The sequence below is a fragment of the Heptranchias perlo genome, chromosome 7 (genome assembly GCF_035084215.1).
Source record: "Heptranchias perlo isolate sHepPer1 chromosome 7, sHepPer1.hap1, whole genome shotgun sequence".
Taxonomy (NCBI): domain Eukaryota; kingdom Metazoa; phylum Chordata; class Chondrichthyes; order Hexanchiformes; family Hexanchidae; genus Heptranchias; species Heptranchias perlo.
Genome location: NC_090331.1, coordinates 47,939,939 through 47,960,469, shown reverse-complemented (window position 1 = coordinate 47,960,469; position 20,531 = coordinate 47,939,939). Strand labels below are relative to the sequence as shown.

At 42.1% G+C, this 20,531-nt stretch overlaps 1 protein-coding gene across 2 annotated transcripts; it reads right to left on the bottom strand.

The window, feature by feature from the left end:
* Positions 1-5,024: 5,024 nt before the first annotated feature.
* Positions 5,025-19,836, bottom strand: LOC137323299 (CD63 antigen-like). 2 transcript variants are annotated; one of them, XM_067986791.1, is made up of 7 exons: positions 19,794-19,836; positions 15,957-16,145; positions 13,854-13,928; positions 13,569-13,664; positions 8,049-8,198; positions 7,814-7,897; positions 5,025-5,327 (listed from the first exon to the last, which is right to left on the bottom strand). In XM_067986791.1, the coding sequence occupies exons 2-7, from the start codon at positions 16,119-16,121 to the stop codon at positions 5,259-5,261; spliced, it is 639 nt and encodes a 212-aa protein (XP_067842892.1). In that variant the 5' UTR covers positions 16,122-16,145; positions 19,794-19,836; the 3' UTR covers positions 5,025-5,258. The 2 variants fall into 2 exon arrangements, with proteins under 2 accessions (XP_067842892.1, XP_067842891.1); XM_067986790.1 differs by lacking the exon at positions 19,794-19,836 and adding an exon at positions 19,113-19,192.
* Between the last annotated feature and the right edge of the window lie 695 nt (positions 19,837-20,531).

Genomic DNA, 20,531 nt, shown 5'->3' with positions numbered 1-20,531 from the left:
TCCTCTTGATTGGCACCCCATCCACCACCCGAAACATTCACTCCCTTCACCACCAGCACACCATGGCTGCAGTGTGTACCATACACAGGATGCACTGCAGCAACTCGCCAAGGCTACTTCGACAGCCCCTCCCAAACCCACAACCTCTACCACCTAGAAGGACAAGGGCAGCAGGCACATGGGAACAAAACCACCTGCATGTTCCCCTCCAAGTCACACACCATCCCGACTTGGAAATATATTGCCGTTCCTTCATTGTCGCTGGGTCAAAATCCTGGAACTCCCTTCCGAACAGCACTGTGGAAGAACCTTCACCACACGGACTGCAGCGGTTGAAGGCAGCGGCTCACCACCACCTTCTCAAGGGCAATTAGGGATGGGCAATGAACGCTGGCCTTGCCAGCGACGTCCACATCCCATGAACGAATAAAAAAAAGTTTCAGAAAGTGTATTTTTAAAGCTAGCATGATCTGTATTGTTGATTAGGATTTTGTAGCAATGTTTGATTTTTCATACTGTAATTTCTGCACTATTGCATTTGCACTATTTTTTTCTATTCTTTACTGGGGATCTTTGCTATCTAGGACTCCTTCTACACAGACCAGGATTGTTGATACCAGCAACTGCAAAGCTGAATTGAAACCACACTGCTCAGCATAGGTATTGCTGATTGAGTATAATGTGGAGAAATTGGAGGTTATTCACTTTGGTAGGAAGAATAGAAAAGCAGAATATTTTTAAATGGTGAGAAACTATTAAATGTTGGTGTTCAGAAGGATTTGGTGTCCTTGTACATGAAACACAAAGTTAACATACAAATACAGCAAGCAATTAGGAAGGCAAATGGTAAGTTGGCTTTTATTGCAAGGAAGTCTTACTACAATTGTACAGGACTTTGGTGAGACCACACCTGGAGTATTGTGAACAATTTTGGTCTCCTTACCTAAGGAAGGATATACTTGCCTTAGAGGGGGTGCGGCGAAGGTTCACTAGATTGATTCCTGGGATGAGAGGGTTGTTCTATGAGGAGAGATAGAGTAGAATGGGCCTATACTCTCTGGAGTTTAGAAGAACGAGAGGTGATCTCATTGAAACAAATAAGATTCCAAGAGGGCTTGACAAGGTAGACGCTGAGAGGCTGTTTCCTCTGGCTGGAGAGTCTAGAACTAGGGGGCATAGTTTCAGGATAAGGAGTCAGCCATTTAAGACTGAGATGAGAAATTTCTTCACTGTGATGTTTGTGAATGTTTGGAATTCTCTACCCCAGAGGGCTATGGATGCTCAGTCGTTACATATATTCAAGACTGTGATCGATAGATTTTTGGTCTTTAAGGGAATCAAGGAATGAGAGTGTTGGGCAGGAAATTGTAGTTGAGGTTGAAGATCAACTATTATCTTATTGAATGGCGGAGCAAGCTCAAGGGGCCGTATGGCCTAATCCTGCTCCTATTTCTTACATTATGTTAATGCAGAGGGTAGAAATGCATGTATGCCTGCAGCTCAAGAGCCGAGCACCCAGTCAGAGTCAACCCAGTATGCAAGTTTCATACCCAGCACTTCAACTCCAAAACATCGGAGGATACCTGCCTTTGCCTCCTCTACTTCTTAAGAGAATCTGTGATCAAGTTATATCATCTACAGCAGCTGGACCAACAGATAAGGTCCAGTACCAAGCATCTCTACCCACTGCAGTAAAAGGTCACCACAGCATTGAACTTTTATGCGTCCAGATCTTTTCAAGCCACCTATCCGTCTCACTTTTAAAGCCACGGTGTTGATATGGCTGGTCCAGATAAGCTTCTGATCACTAGTGACCCCATGTTGATAGAGAGGGCAAGGGTGGTGCCATTGAAGGTGAAGAGAAAGTAGGTGGGCCTTTTCCTTGTTGGAGATGGTCATTACCTGTCACTTATCAGCCCAAGCTTGGATGTTGTTCAGGTCCTGCAGTAGACTGGCCATTCTACTTCATTATCCGGGGAATTCTGAATAGAGCTGAACATCATAAAAGCGTCAGTGAACAATCCCACTCATACCCTTATGATGGAGGGAAGGTTATTTATGAAGCAGCTGAAGATGGTTGGGCCAAGGACATTTTCCTGAAGAACTCCTGCATTGATGTCCTAGGGCTGCAATTATTGGCCTCCAATAACCATCTTATTTTGTGACTCCAGCACCTGGTAGGTTTTTCCCTTGACCCTCATGTATCCCACCTTTCATCCCTTAGCCTCTACATCTATGAACTGCTCATCCTCATGATTTCAATCTTCATCTCAGCTCCCTTATCCTCTCTCCTCCAAATTCACTGCCCTTGTCCTTTATAAAATGTCTCCCTCTATATAAACTCTCCTACTTATATTCATGGCCACTTAACCATTTCCTGCCACCTCTCTACACCTGCAGTTTCGATCACCAAAAAAAAAATCCATCTCTGACCACTTGCTTATATTTCTCACCACCTTCAGCCCTCCAACCCCACTTCTTCCTGTATCATCTCTGGGGGGAAAAAAAACTCCCAGGTTGTTTACAACTACCTACCCTTGGGCCTTGTATTTGCTAGGATGCCTCTGCAGCTGTTAATTTGCTTAACCACTCCCATACCTCCATTTTATGATGCTTTTCACCCCTACAAAACAAAATCTCCCATCTTGATTTTTCCCTCAGGTATGGCCGTCACCTTCACTCCCTCAAGTCAATGGGTGCAAATTTGAGCATACCTGGCTTATCCATTCTTCACCAGATATGGTTGGACCACAAACTCACCTGTACCCAATTTTTAGTTAACCCTCCTAATATTTTCTTTTTTGGCTCAGCATCCAATTTTCCTATCATTGGGATGTTCTTCTACCCTTAAGGCACGATGTAAATGCGAGTTGTTATGGCTGAAGATATTTTCAGTTTGGATTCTGTGGGCCCGATATTACCAGGGCGGTGGGTTCGCGGCAGGGTGGGGGGGCGACTGCGCCCGGTGAAATCAGTCTGCCCCGAACGCAATCGCAGGCTGATTGGATCCACTGACCTCTTGTTCCAGGTTCCCCGCTGCTGAGATGCGCGGTGGACAGACTGCGCATGCGCAGTAAGGTCTGTCAGCTGGAGGAGCTCTATTTAAAGGGGCAGTCCTCCACTGACTGATGCTGCAAGAAATAGGAAAAATTACAGCATGGAGCAAGCCCAGGGGGAAGGCTGCTCCCAGGTTAATGATGCCTCACTCCAGGTATCATTGGATGGGGTGAGGAGGAGGGGGAGGACAGAGATCATCCCCCCCCCCCCCACCCCGGCAGGCGGGAGGAAGCGGCCTGCCTCTACCACCAAGAAGGCCTGGCTCGAGGTGGCAGAGGAGGTCACCTGCACCAACATATCGCGCACCTGCATACAGTGCAGGAGGCGTTGCAATGACCTAAGTAGGTCAGCCAAAGTGAGTACACTTACTCATTCCCCTAAACTCCGTCTGCCACATCACCGCCCCCACCCCACATCTCCTTCTGCACTGCCAACACTACTCTGTCACATCACCCCTCGCACCCACTCAAACCTCATCCTCATCTTACCTGCACCTACTCACCTCGCCAGTACTCATCCCGCCACGACCACTCAACCCAATCCTCATACAATCTCGTGGCTCTATCTCATACTCACCCTCTCATGCATCTCTTTCACAGTCAGCCTCACTCAACCTGCCACTACCTGTGCTGCAGCCACAGGACATGCATCACATATGTGCAGTAGGCAGCGTAAGGCAAACGTGTCATGAGCATGAAGGGGATGCACAAGGGTGTTTGAGGGTTTGTCATGGTTTTTACTTCTATTTAATTTCTGACCAACTCACATCACATATTATATTGGCACCACTACTGCCATGTCTTTGCAAATCTTGTCTGGTTTGTGCAATAATGCCCTTTCCTGAGGATCACAATGAAGACCCACACCTGATGCCACCCATTGTGTCACTGCAGAGTGGGTGTAGGTGTATTTGCAGGGCTCTTTTGTGCAGACGACTGAGAGACGTCGGCGATGTCCCCAGTGGCACCCTGGAAGGATGCGGAGAAGTTGTTGAGGGCAGTGGTGACTTTGACAGCGACGGGTAAGAAGATGGTGCTCGGGCCGGCCGGGAGCAGCTCAGCATGAAGGAGGCTGCAGATGTCCATGACTACATGTCGAGTGACTCTGAGCCTCCGTGTGCACTGCTGCTCAGAGAGGTCCAGGAAGCTGAGCCTCGGTCTGTGGACCCTGTGGCGAGGGTAGTGCCCTCTGCGACGCATCTCTCTCTGCGGTTGCCCTCCCTCCTGCTGTGCAGGTGGATGTGTCACAGCACTGTGTTGTGGAGCTCCATGTGTCAGAGGTGGACGCTGTGGCCAGCGAGGCTGGTGATGCTGTTCGCCCTCAGAGGAGGTCATGACTGCAGCTACGGCGGCCCCCATCCGGAAGATGTATGTCTGAGGGGGTCCGCAAGGTAGGTACGTGTGTCTGGACCCCGGGGTAAGTGTGCAAGTTGGTGAATTTTATTGTTAGGAAGAGGGTGGTGAAGGCCATACTTTGTCCAAAGTGACAGAGCGGCCTCCTGCAATGAGTGAGGGTCTCCCCTCCCCCACCTGTGAAATGGACCTTTGCAGTTGCCACAGGCCGATGGCTGCAACACATCCATTTCAATTGGGAGTGTTTCCCCCAGTACGGGAAACAGTCCCAGTTGTTTGTAAAATCCCAACCCTCCTAAAATATCTCGTTAATCAGGTCTGTAAACGACCTGAAATACCAAAATAAATACCTTAAGTGGCACCCCGCCGGCTTTAATTGCCAGCGGGAGTCCCACATGCGGGGGCTGCGCGCGCATGTCAGCGCGTCTGTGGGAAACCTGGAAGTGGGGCAGGTTGGAGCCAGGCTCCCGACCCACCCCGGGAATCCCCGATTTTCGGAGCCCCCCCCTGTCAGGAACGCACCCGATTGCGAGTGCGAAAATAGAGCTCTGTTTGTCTAAAAGGTCAATTTGCTATTTTCGTACACATCAAAAGTAGTTTAGGATGAAGGTTTTATTCATGCAAGTTTTTCCACAAATTATTCATGAATAATCAATTAACAAAAGTATTAGTACCAGCTTAGGTATACTGCTACAACATAATGTTTTCCATATACACTGCCCATATCTATACTTTTGGCAAACATGTACAATTCTAAAATGATCAGATTCAGCAGTGGAGCACCACCATTTTTCGAATGTAAGTCTGAACTGGACAGATCGTTCAGTACTATGATCTGTAAAACTTGTATCAGTAACCTGGTATATAGTTATCTTGAAGCTTCTTTATATACAAGCAGGAGACGAAAATCCCAATGACCTAGGGAAGAAAAAAAATCAGTCTTTTAAATCATTTTTAAAAATTCTTTAATACGCAGTAAGTTTATACCAACACCCATGCATTCTACTATAAAAAAAGTTATACCAGCCAGGTATGTTTAGTCTATGGCATTTTTACATTTAATAACTGCAGCAAATGACAAAATGTAGTTCTCTCATTGTTGGCTGCAGTTATAAATGTAAACTGCCCAACTTGCTTTGTTTTGATAGTATTGGAAACCCACTTTTTCATGGGCTTTACAGGGTGCTACCCGATTTGACTGTTCTGCTTCTGCCATGGACTGATGTCAATTTAAATATAAATGGGGAGAGCAGTACCACAAGGCTGGTAAAGCAACATTCTCCCAAAACTCGCACAACACTAAAGTCTAACAGTGAGCCGGATCCTGTTGGAGTGGGCATCTTGCAGTGTACGCCGTTAGTTAGACTTTTTCCTGCACCCTACAGCTCAAAATTTTTTTGCGCCATAACTTGCTGGAAGTGCGAGCTGATAACAGCACGGTGAAGGCAATGGGGCATCTGGGACCTCAGTGAACGGCAGGACCAACGGTGTATCTCCTAAACCAATGATATTTAAGGATTGAGAAAGAAAAACAGGAACGACAGAAGAGGAGGGTGAATTAGAGTCAAATCAAGTACAGAAAGAAAGAGAAAAGAGACAAAAGGAAAGGCAAGAAAAAAATATATATAAATTTAAAATGACACTTTTAAAATCTCTAAGAACTGACTACATGTAGGAATGAGATTGAACACTAAATTATTCTCTTCCTGGGCCAGAGAGGTTGGTTGGCATTCCATTAACAATTATCACGTCGTTAAAGGTACTTGCGCTGTTAATTACCAGACTTAACTTTGTGGCGGGTTTAATGGACAATTAATGTACGAATCCAGCAAATTCTTAAAAATAACGGGGAGGCTAAGGGTGAGATGACATTTGTGCGAAGCAAATGGCGGAGCGGCATAAATCGACCAGCAAGTTCTGGAGATTTGCAACTCACGGTGTAACTCTTAATCCCCTTAAAATTGCTGGCTGATTTGTACATTACTAACTGCATGTGTCGTTAACACTGTTATTTTTCCAGCAAAATTCAGCCCATTCAGTTTTTAAAAGTATAACTTCCTTTCCAGGATATAAAAGAGAGAGATCTCTGAATAGCAGTAATAGTAATGCTTATCATCACAGATTTGGTAAAAACAACTATTGAGCTTGTTTTATGAGGTAGATCACGTTATTGCTTTATGTTAAGACTTCACTGCTCTTCTTTTCTACTTTCATTCACACTCAGAAAAACTGCTACTCCCTTCACAACTACTTCTCCTTCTTGGCCAAACATGCTGCCTCATACAGTCATCAGGCGCACTATGGTAAGATGACAAGTAGATGGCGAGGGTTGAATGCCCTTGCCGAAGGCTCCCACTCCTTTTGCAGGATACACTTTCACAAAATAGAGGGAGGTCTTTAGACACTCACCTCTATAGAACAGGCCACCATTGATATTGTGGGATGAAACATGACAGATGGCACAGAGGTAATGTTCTAGATTTGAGAGAATCCTGCAATCTCAGTGAGTATCAGAGTCCTATCCTGCTCCTTCCAGATGTCCATTGGGAAAGTGATAAATGTATTTGTTCTAGCATGCAAGGCATCAGCTATTTAATACATGCATTGACTGCAAATTGGCTGATGTTACTGATATCTCTTGTGGCAGCCAGAAGCAAAAACGTTCAAGGTTGCAGTGACCTTAGAGTTATACATAGAGTTATACGGCACGGATAGAGGCCCTTCGGCCCATCGTGACCTTGTTGTGCTTGTTCTGGCAGTTGACTGCAGGGTTTCTTGCAAGATCTGACAAGTCTGTCACTGACTCACTCGAAAAGCAATCCTTCCTTATACACTGTTCCTCAGAACTGGAGGCATGTTCTCCTGGACCTATATACTTGGTTGGGTAAGGGTTTCTGCTTGCACACTTCCTTCCACTTGCAGGTCCTGCAGTTCCAGCTCAATTTCCTCCTTCATCCTCTTTCCAGAGTGGGCTCTGAATTCCCCACCATGATGGAAGAGGCTCAGCATTGCAATTTTCTAGAACCCATATCATCAAGTAGTAAACTTACAGGAGTTGCAAAGAAAAGTTATCTACAACTATGTAATGAAAACTTACACAGAAGCTATATAAAGGAGTACCTCGGAGCAGATCCAGCTCTCTTTCAATATGATTAGAAATGCCGACTAGAGATCTTCTACCACTCAGTTTGTGCAGAGGTCAAGGAAGTAGTAGTATTGTGATAGAAAGATCAGGAAATTACTTTGGCTTAATGATGTCATGCAAACTCTATTGGCATATACGCACAAGGAAGGCACCTGCTCATTTCTGATGGGAGCTCTGCCCATCGTTAATACGAACTAACCCTCCATCTTCCAAGGACAACTGCCACATTTAGTTGCAAAAGAAACCAATATGTCCTTACCTGTGCGAGTGCAAAGCCAACACCAGTTCCTCTAATAATTGAAAAATGCTCTTCAATCCATGCTGCCATCGTTCCAGTACAGCCCTGAATATACCCATAGACAATAGAGATTTGAAAACACAAATTCCACTATGATGAAAGACCATATTATTTAGTTTACATGTAGTTTTGAGAGGAATGCACTGTATAACCTTGCACCATCAATACTATGTGTCAATTTGTAACACACACTTACCACAGTATGGACATTTGCTGTTTGATAGGAAACACTTCTTCCACAAGAGTCTGTGATATTGATACAGCAGCTCGATGGAACAGACAAAGTGGCCTTTCCAAATGTTGTCTTAAACCAGTCTGTGTAATTGTTAGAGCCACAACAATGAAACTGTAGAGACAGAATGAACATTCAAATAGAAGTCTAACACCTGAAATAAGTGATCATCTTGAATGCAAAAATGTTATATACACACCCTCAACATCTGCAGTTACACTGCTGCTTTGCAACGATTTGAAGTGGTTTCAGGCACGCATTGACATGACCTGGAGGACTACGTGGTTATGCAACTGTGGTCTGACAAATGTCCATCAGACGCCACAGATATTGGTCAGAGACTAGTAGCTATAGTCTTAAACTACTACTGAAAATTCCTGGGGTATGGTAATATTCTAACAACTTGCACACAAAAAAATTGAAAATATATTACATTGAGACAGAAGTTTCAAATTTATTATCAAGGTTATGCTATTGCTCAATTATTGTTGTGTATTTAAATCTTTTCTGAACAAAGACTGGGAAATTAATTGGTTTTAATTCTCAAGTTATGCTCTATTTGTTGCAACTCCAGTTTATATATTGTCACCAGAGCCCAAAAAGAAGCATTTCAGAGGATTTAAATCATCTATGTTGTAGAAGAGGACTTCATCCAAATTAGTAGTGCTCCCTGATCCACTTGTATAGCTCAACAGTGAAGCGATTGCCAGATAAGAAAATATTTTTGCAGATTACTTTTCTGGAGTAAGTCACATTTTCAGTTCTGTTTGGTTTCATTAATGAGACCAACAGTTACAGTTTTCTGTGCTCTGTTAAGTCAGATATCTAAATCCACCTAAACTTAAACTGACAGCAACCTTGAACCAACATTTGATATGTAACATTTCACAGGGAAACGTTTAATTTTTATGTGAGTGCAATTGAATTCAATATCATTAAGTGATGATTGCAGGACACAGCACTCTTGGCAGTATTCACATCTAAAATAGTACACACACGTCACTCAGTTTGGGCTCCCTTCCTGCTCCCAAAAACAGATGTTCTTCATTTAAATGGCTCAAGTAATTTTCGTAAGCAGAGTCCCTTATGAACTGAAACTTGCCTTAATGAAGTCAAATTATGCAGAGAATAAAAGACACAAGCCTAAAAATTAACTCCAATCACAGTAAATTGTTTACTGGTGAATGTACACAGTGTCCACCCCATTCTCCTGTCACCTTGGATGATGTAATAAAATGGTCTGGCTGTTATTTTCCAAGCAAAACGACTGCTCTAAGTTTATTTACAAATAATACACCGAAGCAGAAGGACTGCAAAATATAAAATAGCACAATACTTATAAGAGTATCAGTTCATTTGGATGAAAACTGTTATCTTTGTACTAATTAAAGAAAAAAAACTGCTGCAAGTCTAAAAGAAAAATAGAAAATGTTGGTAATAGACAGCAGCTCAAACAGCATCTGTGAATGAACCCATTCCATATCCTCAGCTGAAAAGAAAATGCAGGGTATTGTTAAGATCTTTTAAAGTCAAATTGCAGGGGGCTGCAGAGTACCCAGGATAAAGAAAGTAGTGCTGTTCCTGAAGTTTGCATTGAGCACAGTTGATGCAATATAGGACACCAAATGGAGGTCAAAGTGGGAATGGGAGGGCTAAAGTGGCAAGCCATAGGAAGGTCAGGGTCAAGCTTATGGACTGAACAGAAATGTTTAGTAAAGTGTTTAGTCTCTAATCAAACACTGCTCCACATCCAGTGCCTTTGCTTTAACTCCATCCTTTCACAATGACGACAGAATTCCCTTTCTCCTCATCTTCCACCCCAACTCCACATTTGACACACAAGCTTTAGGCTTTGCTGCCATCTACACATGATCCAACTATCAAGCAAATTTTCCCCTCCCCTCTTTGCTTTCCAGCAGGACCAAAGCCCCTGAAACATCCTTGCTCATTCTTCCACACTCTACCATCCAGGACCTCAAATACTCTTCCATATGAGACTGCAATTTACATGTACCTCTCCAATCTAGTATACTATATTTAATGCTCACAGGGCAGTCTCCTCTACATCAGGTAGATCAGACATATCAGGGGAACATTTTGCCGAGCACCTCTGTTCTGTTCTCAAGTTTGATCCTGACCAGCCAGTGACTCACCACTTTAATTCCCCCTCGCATTCCCACTGACCTCCTACACTTTGCCAATTATGCTCAACACAACAGTATCTCATCTTTCTGCTGGGCATTCAGCAGCCCTTGGATATGAACATTGACTTTAGTCATTTCAGACCCAAGTAATAACCTCCATTTTCTTTTCAGCAGGGGGTGGTGGGAATGTAAAGTAGGTTTGTTGGCATATGGGGGGGCGAGGGAGAAGGGAGATAGGTTAATGTTTTTAATATATAGGAATAATATGGAAACAAACCATTCAGTCCAACCAGTCCATGTTAGCATCTATACTCCACATGAGCAGTAGTCCTAATCCTACGTGCCCATTATGTTCTCATATCCCCTTATTCTCTCTTCCTTCAACCACCAATCTAACCTATTCTTAAATGTTGACGTGGACTCTGCTTCATTCATTATCTCTGGTGGTGAATTCCACAGATTCAACCTTCTGTGTAAAAAAATGTTTTCTCTGCTCTCTATCCTAACTCTCTTACATTTAATCTTGTATCTATTTCTCCTAGTTTCTACACCCTTCAACCACTGGAAAGCGGCCTAGAAATTTGTTGGCACTGCATCTGTTTTACAGGCGTAAAATGGGTGGATAAGCATCCAATATGGCAGACACTCTGAGCCAGAAGTGCACCACCCGCCATATTGGTAAAGGCTCTTGTATTGGCATCCAGGACCTGCACCTGAAACAGGGGTGAGTCCCTTTGCATTTGCAAATAGAGGGCCTCATGTTTGCTTGAGGTCTCCCCTATCCAAAATTTGTTAGCAACTGACCACTGCACCGTGCATGCTGTGGTCAGTATTCTCAGGCGCTTGGCAGCCAACTCAGCGGTCCTTAAAGGGACCACTGGAGGCTGCCTCCAGAAATGTAAATTTTTATCTTTTATTTTTAAAAACTTGTCTTATTGTGGAGCAGGGAGGAGTAGGATTGCTCCTTCTGTTGCACATTAAATTTGCGAGCTGCTTGAGAGGTTGACCTCATTGAAACACATAAGATTATGAGGGGGCTTGACAGGGTAGATGCTGAGAGTCTAGAACCAGGGGGCATAGTTGCAGGATAAGAGGTCGGCCATTTAAGACTGAGATGAGGAGGAATTTCTTCACTCAGAGGGTTGTGAATCTTTGAAATTCTCTACTCCAGAGGGCTGTGGATGCTAGGTCATTGAATATATTTGAGGCTGAGATCGATAGATTTTTGGACTCTAGGGGAATCAAGGGATATGGGGATCGGGCGGGAAAGTAGAGTTGAGGTCGAGGATCAGCATGATCTTATTGAATGGCACAGCAGGCTCGAGGGGCCTTATAGCCTACTCCTGCTCCTATTTCTTATGTTAGCAGCCACCACTCACCCCCTTACCAATTGCCTCCCCCCCCCACCCGCCCAGACTCTTACAACCTGGGCTGGCTTCTGAGCTAGACGATCTTCATTCTTCCTGAGAACAGCAAGCTGTCTCTCAGGCCACGAGTAACATCCACAGCTCGCCGATAGTAAACAAACAAGGCTACTGGGTCAATTTCCCATGGTCCTGCCATAATTGGCGCATGCACTGCACTAATTTGAGTGCAATCCAATTTCTAAGCCAATCTGTTTCTATCTACTCCCATCCCTTCATAATTTTAAACACCTATCAAATCACCCCTTAATCTTCTCTTTTCTATCAAAAACAGCTCCAATTTTAGTGTGGATCCTTCATCAGAATAGCTATGGTGGGAGTTCTATGCCCCGGGTGTTTATCTGTTTTTATCTTTGCAGCACTCTCACGTTGTGTATTTACAGTATTTCTTGTTTTAATTTCAGACAAATGCAACTTTTTAAAAAATCCCCAGTCTTCCACTTCCTTGATTTTTTCCTCGCATGGGCATTTCCCATGCTATTCACCGCCTTAGTTATTCACGTGTCCTTTTGTTCCTCCATTGACCCACTGCATTAATTTCATATCAATTAACAGATTCCTATTTATTAAACAGTTTTTTTTATTCATTCATGGGATGTGGGCGTTGCTGGCAAGGCCAGCATTTATTGCCCATCCCTAATTGCCCTTGAGAAGTTGGTGGCGAGCCGCCTTCTTAAACCGCTGCGGTCCGTGTTTGAAAGTCAGTAACCCATTAACTGCCTCTCAATGACTGGGATATTTGTTGTTTCTTCCTTCCCCGCCCTTCTTTTTCCCTCTCCATCCTGCAGACTACAAAGCAGCTTATGTATCATTCAGTACTAAGGGATATTACACACTCAAACCATTAACCTAACTTTTCTCCAGAGACCTACTGTATTTCCAGCATTTTTTGTATTTGTGATTTCTCATTTGTTAGTACACAGTTTCTTGTCTTTCAGGGCGAAATACACAAGTCATAGGTGCTGAAGCACCGTGGGACATTTTTCTACATTAATCGCATTATATAAATACAAGTTGTTGTCATTAAAGATGTATATTTGAATAGTGGTATATTAACAGACTGCAGCAATCACATTTTTTTAAAACTCTCCATTTCAAGAGACTTCCTTTATCATCTAAGGGGACAGATAATGATCTGTTGCCAAGCAATTTCAATGCCATTCTCTGAGTTATGAGACACAAAGTTAGCACACCACTCATGATTTTCCCTCCCACAAGGAGTGAAGGAAGGGGAAAAAGGAGGAAGAAGAGGGGAAGGATAAAGCCACCAAGTCTCTATTTGGTACCTGCTCGAGATTATTTTTGTTTTTTTTAAAAAAAGAGTTAATTTAGAATTCTGGACTATTACTATTTGTGGCAAAATGTCAATACATCTATAAAGAACAAATGTGCAATGTTGCTACAAATACAGAGGAAATCCCCTACCCGTATGGGAAATTTTGGATACAAATATACATTCCCAGTCTGTGGTACATATTGCATACTGAAGCACCAATCATATCATTACAATATTTAAATTCGCACTACAATTTAAAGTAATCCAACTTTGTTGCATTTGTACAACAAGAACACTCATTTCTTGTAACAAAACCTATAATGCTCTACATTCCCATTTACTACTTAGGATCCTTCAGGTTATATCATCTATGGTTTAATCCAAAAAACTTTCATTTAGTTATAGGAACTGCCTGGTTTAGAACAAGACTTCAATCTTATGATATCTGAAAATGCTATCAGCCGGGCTCCCTCCCAGAACAGTTTTAAATTCCATCAAAGCAAAGTTATCTTAAATGGAATTCAGACAAAATAGCTGAATAAAGAGTTCCATAGAACCTCAAGGCAAGAGAATACTACAAGTTTGTTATACAATTCAGCTACAGATGAAGTATAGAAAAACACAAGACTTTTTTAAAAACCTTGATTTGCAGTCGATTCACAATCACTCCCAATTTGGAATTCTCATCGTATTCACGAATAGACTTCTCAAAACCATCAGTTAGGTTAGTGTACACCTACAGAATGAGGGAAGCGAAACTCAGAACATTTTACATTTGTCAAAAACTTTACAAAAAAAAGTGAACTTTCAGGAAAAAGACAACACGAATGTGTAAAATTACTGTAAAACATTGGATGAGGTCAAGTATCGTACATTCAATAGCAATCCAACAAAAGTTTATTGCTTCTATAAAAGCAATACTTGCCTGGCTCCTGAAGATATATGTAGACACCTCAACAGTTACAGCCACAAGAAAGACTAGAGTCATCAGAATCAGAAACTGCAGAAGAAAACATGTTGTAATGTAATCAAGTTAAATATGACTGTACTTGTATTTAATACAGGTTACATTTTTTTTAGGTTATTCTTGGTACAATAGGAATGACAGAGTTTTGCATTTTGAAGTTTACAATAAAAACAAGATCATTCTTCTTGTCTTCTTTTCATTAAAAGCTCAGGGCAAAGCTCTCATATAGAACTTGAAAGTACAAAAAAATGAAACTGCAACACTAGAAGTAATAATTTAACAACTCACTTAAACTCTGGGGTTGAATTTCCATGGGGGTTCTCCTAATTGTCTGCTGTAATTTTGGCCATTCACGTTATTTCTCTGGGAAACACTCCAATGCTGAACCCTTTCACTTGATATTGCCATCATTAACATGTTGTACAACCTCATCAAAATCAATGCAAAATAGTTATCCAAGATTGCTATCCAAGGGAGGGCCTAAGCTATTTAATTTAACAACATACATTTATATAGCACTTTTAACATAGAAAAAATGTCCCAAGGCACTTTACAAGGGGTAAATCAGACAAATCTTGACACCAAGCCAAAAAAAAATTAGGAGGTGTAACTAAAAGCTTGATTAAAGAGGTGGTTTTAAGGTCGGTCTTAAAAGAAGAGGTGGAGAGGCAGAGGTGTTTAGGGAGAGAATTCCAGAGTTCAGGCCCTAGACATCTAATATAAAGCACGATGGTATCCAGCAATTCAGAGGCTTGTAATCAAAATTCACTAGGTGCTACAATTTGTCAAGGGAGAATTTAATCGATAGTAAAACCTCGAATACGGACAGTAAAGTCAAGTTTCACATAGAATTCCAACATTCACATTCTTGCAGGGCAATGGAAACACCCCATTTATTATAGACAGAAATAAAAATCCACTACCCACAAGTGATTTTCCCCTTAACTACCCTGGTAAAGTTAGTGGAAATGAGAAATATTCACAAGTTGTTTGAAGTACCCATTGATTTTTTTTTCAATCAGCTATTTTTCTTTCAGAATTCTTCAGACAGCACCTACGCAGCAGAAAAAGTATTTTTTTGTGTGTGGGGGGGGGGGGGGGCGCTGGTGGTTGGGAAACTATTGGTATGTCAAGCTGCTACAGAAGACGGAGAAAAATGCAGATAGAAATTCCATGCACCCAATTTTCTTCAGCCGCATTCAAATTAGTCTACATATCAGACCCAGATCAAAGTAGCCATCTAACAAGTTTACATCCAAAAATGTTGTTTTGTATGGAAAGGTTAGGCATAGGAGTGGGCCAGTAATATTGGTTAAGATGTTGGGGGAGAATAGCACATTGACAACAGCTATCGAGGTCTGTGCAGCTAAGGCTAAGCTATTCTCCTGGTTAAGATAACCTTGAGTGTCAAAAGCAACAGAAAATATCACAGCTGTGGGAATAAAGGGTTTATAAATTTCATCTAATACTAAACATGAACTATAGCCAAGTAGAAAGTTCACTACTAATTCCGTTCTTTAGTTTGTAATAAGCTTCCAACTGTTTCTGGTAAACTGTAACATGCAAACTGCACAAGTTTGTTTACTGCACTTTTCTGGGAGAGCAAACCCTTTCACTGCCAACAAGTCTCAAGAACTCAAGTCTTGTGTTTCTATTCAAAACTTCAGCACAAGGTCCAAGGCAGCTCTTCTCGCATGCATATACTGAAAATATAAAAAAGGAATATATAAAAAAAACATATTCCATCTATGAAAGCATGCCATTTTAAAAAAAAAATTGAATACTCTAAATTATGCCCTCGAATACCATTTGTCCCAAGAATTCCAGGCAGTCCATCTGGTTTAAAGTGGTCGTTATCTTACACGAGGTGAAAATGTCGTAGCGGCCATAAACTTCTGTGGTATAGTGTTATTAATGATTATGGGGATTATATTTAAAACTTCAATATTATTGAGGGTTCCCTTTCATCAGTTTGTTCAACTTTATTTACAAGTACATAGATAAACAAATGTATTGAACACAAACAAAACTAATCTATACCAAGTGAAGATCAGATTTTACCACTTTCATCATAGTAATGTTTTCCTTCCAAACGGCAGCAATCCCAAAGACAGCCATGAAAAAAATTAGGACACCAACAATAATGAGCACAGCAGGGACTCCAGTGATCGATTTAGTAGCCAGTAAAGAGAGGGGATACAGGTTCAGATGAATTGAAGCACCCATCAACAGAAGTTCAGTGCCAAACACCTAGAGGGAAAAAAAAACACAAAAAGATTTGGGAGTTTACATATCTGGAGGTTATAATAGAATAGTGTTGTAACAGAAAGTTATGCAGAGCAGGAGGCATGCAAGCTAAACACTCCACGTCACACAGAGTTACTTTTATACCCTTCTTCCACTTTGAATCAGAGAAGGGAGGAAATGAAGCCAGGGATCTTTAAAAGGAATACATGTACTGATAAAAACCCTCCAGGTGATGAAGCCTTATAACAATCTATTTTACACATCGCAATGCTGACAAATTGAATGAAGTTGACTTTTCAGTTAAAATTAGCTCTACAGAAGGTGCTGATTTTAAGGGAGTCCTTTGGAACTTCAGTTGAGTATGTTGGTCTTTCATTTTAGAAAGGTGGCCTGTATTGAGCAACAAATACTGTTTGCTTTAAGCCTAAGTAGATAAACAAACTATTCCTGCATACTTGTGGGTCTTAGTTAAGAACATGTTTCAATAGCAATATATTAAATAAGTATGGCTGCTAATATTTGAACTATCAACTAATCCTCCCAAATCACTTGTTTTGCAAAACTGGAATCAAAGTACAACAATCCATTTATTTATTATAAATGCAATTCATAAGTTTGCACTCAATCTCTTCCTAATCACCCCACTTCCCTTTTTGCCCCACATAGGATGCAAGACCATTATCTGAACAATGGGTAAAATAGTTATACGAATGGGTTGATGGCTGACCTCTTTCTCCCAATTGTAGGCTCCATCTTACACAAAACAATAGGGGAAGCAGGACTGAGGCATTTTATTCACACCCCCACCCAATATAAAAGGCTCTATAGTCAAAATAAGTTTTGTGATCTCCTTCCTCTTCCCCACCCCCGATATAAAGACTCTAGGTAGACCTAGTCCCCAATCTCATCTGCTAGCACAAAGGTAAAAAAAGAGGAATGAGCTCAAAAGGGAAGGTGCAGATCAGTTTACAGATTAGTAAATGAATTGTGCTACATGCCACTGCTCAATGCCATTTAGAACAGTACAGGTTCATTACTAGAACTTGCTAGCCACAGCCTGCTTCCCCACATTTGTAGCTATGGTGACATAGGCTGGCTCTCTGGTGCAAAGGAAGTTTATGAATCTGCTGGTTTTAACTGGCTGCAAATGTAATAGGTGAGTTGGCTGACAGGTAAGTTTTGACAATGAGCCATCAGCACACTGAGTGAGGCAAAGACAAATCATCTGAGATTGGGAGTACATTACATTTCAAAACAAACATTTGGGGAGTACTTGCTTTCCTGAATCAGGACTTGCGGCCTTAAAGTGAAGTTGTCTAGCTTAGCCTGATCTGGAAGAGGAGCAGAGAGGTTGAAACTGGCAACAATTTGCATTTATATAGCACCTTTAACATAGTAAAACATCCCAAGGCGCTTCACAGGAGTGTTATCAAACACAATTTGACACCAAGCCACATAAGGAGATATTAGGACAGGTGACCAAAAGCTTGGTCAAAGAGGTAGGTTTTAAAGGAGCATCTTAAAGGAGGGGAGAGAGAGCGCGCGCGAGAGAGAGCGAGGCAGGCGGAGGATTCCACAGCTACCAACGGTGGAACGATTAAAATCAGGGATGCACAAGAGGCAAGAATTGGATGAGTACAGAGATCTCAAGAGGGTTGTAGTGCAGGAGGAGGTTACAGAGATAGGAAAGAGCGAGGCCATTAAGGGATTTGAAAACAAGGATGTGAATTTTTAAAAATCGAGGCACTCCCGGATCGGGAGCAAATGTAGGTCATCGAGCACAGGGGCGATGGGTGAACGGGACTTGGTGTGGGTTCGAATATGGGCAGCAGAGTTTTGGATGAGCTCTGTTTATGGAGGGTGGAAGATGGGTGGCCGGCCAGGAGAGCATTTGGAAGAGTCAAGTCTAGAGGCATAACTATTCCCAACAAAGGCATGGATGAGGGTTTCAGCAGCAGATGAGCTGAGGCAGGGATGGAAACGGGTGATGTTACAGAGGTAGAAGTAGGCGATCTTGGTGATGGAGCAGATACATGGTCGGAAGCTCATCGCAGGGTCAAATAGGACACTGAGGCACTACAAGTTGGTGCAGCAGGGGTAGAATTAATTATGTCTGTGGGCTAGACCATTTCATCCTACTGATCAAGGGTGTTTTTTTGAGGGAGGGGTGAGAGATTATATATTTTTTTAAAAAGGCCAAGTGGCAGTCTGTGCTGGAATAGAACTAAAGCACCTTCCTCCCAGTGATTTGTATAAACTGTAAACAGACCTTCACGTGGGTGATTGATAAAATATCACGAACATTTGCATAAAATTTACAACTCTGCCCGTTTATCAACAAGGACCATGAGCAAAGGTGTTGAAAACAGTCATTCAGAGTCCAGGTACTGTTTGGACAAAAAGAGTAACTTATATTACATCTACCTTGTGACAGTAATGCCTGGAAACATTTCAGAGATTCAGCTATCAATATTAAAGGTAACTGCAAGAATTTCCTTTGAAAGGAACATGCACGGAAAATTTTGATGAACAAAAATTCAAGAAAGACTATGCAGTAGTTTTGGCTTGGTTTGTTTTAGTTGAGAACGATCGGCTTCCAATACTTAATGGTTATGTTAAGAAGCTGAGGAGATGGGGACAGATAGCTGGCAATTGCAGGCGACGTCACTATTATTCAGACGCTTTTCTCGTTATATTTCAGCACAAATCGAATGGAGAAGAAATAATGACATTTAGCTATGGAGGAATAAGGAAGAAATCCAAAATAGTCAGAAAATCAATTGCCATACCGGCAAAAGTCTACATTACTCATTTATATCAATACGAGTTGGGGATTTAACCAAGTCTACACCGCAGTTTATACTAGAGCTCATTGAGTTACTTTAACGGAGTCATTTGGATTGTTAAATCCGATGAAAGCAGTAACTTTTCAAAGTTTTGCGCAATAAAAATGCATTTTATAAAAATTACCAAAAAGAGCAGATTAAGAACAGACAGCGTGATTTTAAGCATCACTACCCCATTTCCCGACTCCATCATAAACCTCACAATCTCAGCCACCACTTGAAGTAAAGTGAACTTTGATGATTATATCCAAGCCAATTCACACACATAAACGAGCTCTACCCCGCCCCCAATTAAAACTCTGCTACTAATCCAGTCAAGGTATGTTATTGTCAATGATACTAACTGTGTTAATTAACTACAAACTGCTGATAGCATAATAGTCCGCCATGTTCTAACTATTAGATTTATTCAATAGTTACTCCAGTTTCATGCAGTCTAATAATCTATTTTCAATTTTTTTTTGCTGGAAATATAATGTGTTGAACAGAACATATAAATGGGCAATGGTGTTAAATCAAGTGGAACATAAATACTAAGAAATAGGAAACAGATTCCTATTCAATTCCCTCTCTCTCTCAGATGGTAAATCACAAGATACGCTCTCTCTCTGTTGTCTTCTTGCGTCCTCCCGCCATTTTTTGTCTCTTTTGCTTCTCTTTTCAGCCCCACCCCCCACACGCTCTTTGTTCCTCCCCCGTGCCGCCTTCTCTCCCTCTTTCCTCACCCCTCTTCCCCTTTTTAAATCATATGCTCTGTATTTTTACTAAATGATATAGATATTTCCTGTGTTTACAAGAAACTCACATAATGTTATTTCCATCATGCCTGGGAATTGGTTTTAAGCTGTACAGTATGTACACTTAACATTATACTTGAATTTCAGTCCTCCTGAAACTAGATGGTGCCATGGTCCACAATAACAAGGCTCCACTCTCATTGCCCCACACAGCCATTCATCTGTTCTTTCCTCGCCCCTCCCCAAATTCATCATCATCCTTTGCTGTCCATCCTCACTTCTCTCCACCGCCCGCTCTGCATAGCCTGCTGCTTTAGACCTCAACCGCTCCACTTAGCATGCTTTCTCCCAGCCTGCACAATCAACAAATACATTACAAGCACAATGGGTGCTTTAAAAACCAAACTGTCAGTTTCCCAGCTCAGTACTTGGAAGCTGGCAAAAAGGAGGTGACAGGCCTTGGTGCAGTTGGGGCAGCTGCAGCAGTAAGCTTTGGGTTAGACTGATAGGGAAAAGGGTCAGAAGATACTAGGTAGAGTGAGGGAAGATGGATAGGGAAGGAGGAGAAGGAGAGAGATGGGGGGGAAAGAGGGAAGTGGGAGGGCAAAGGAAGTGGGGAAGAGGAGGGGAGGGAAGGAGAAGGGGCAAGAGAGATAGGGAGGAGGAAGAGAAAGAAGTGTGGGGAAAGCAGGGGCTTGGGAAGGAGGAAGAGAATGGTGGGGGTAGACAGGAAGGAAGAGAAGTAGTGGTCATGAGAGATTCTTTGCTGAGGACAGTAGATAGCCGTGGGTGTCACAAAGACAACA

Coding starts and splice junctions, on each gene's coding strand:
- LOC137323299 (XM_067986790.1), bottom strand. CDS start 19,181: ATGATGGAGTCGGGAAATGGGGTAGTGATGCTTAAAATCACGCTGTCT. Junction 16,146..19,112: donor TTCTTAATCTGCTCTTTTTG/GTAATTTTTATA, acceptor TTTTCCCTCTAG/GTGTTTGGCACTGAACTTCT. Junction 5,328..7,813: donor TTGGCTTTGCACTCGCACAG/GTAAGGACATAT, acceptor TTTCTTCCCTAG/GTCATTGGGATTTTCGTCTC.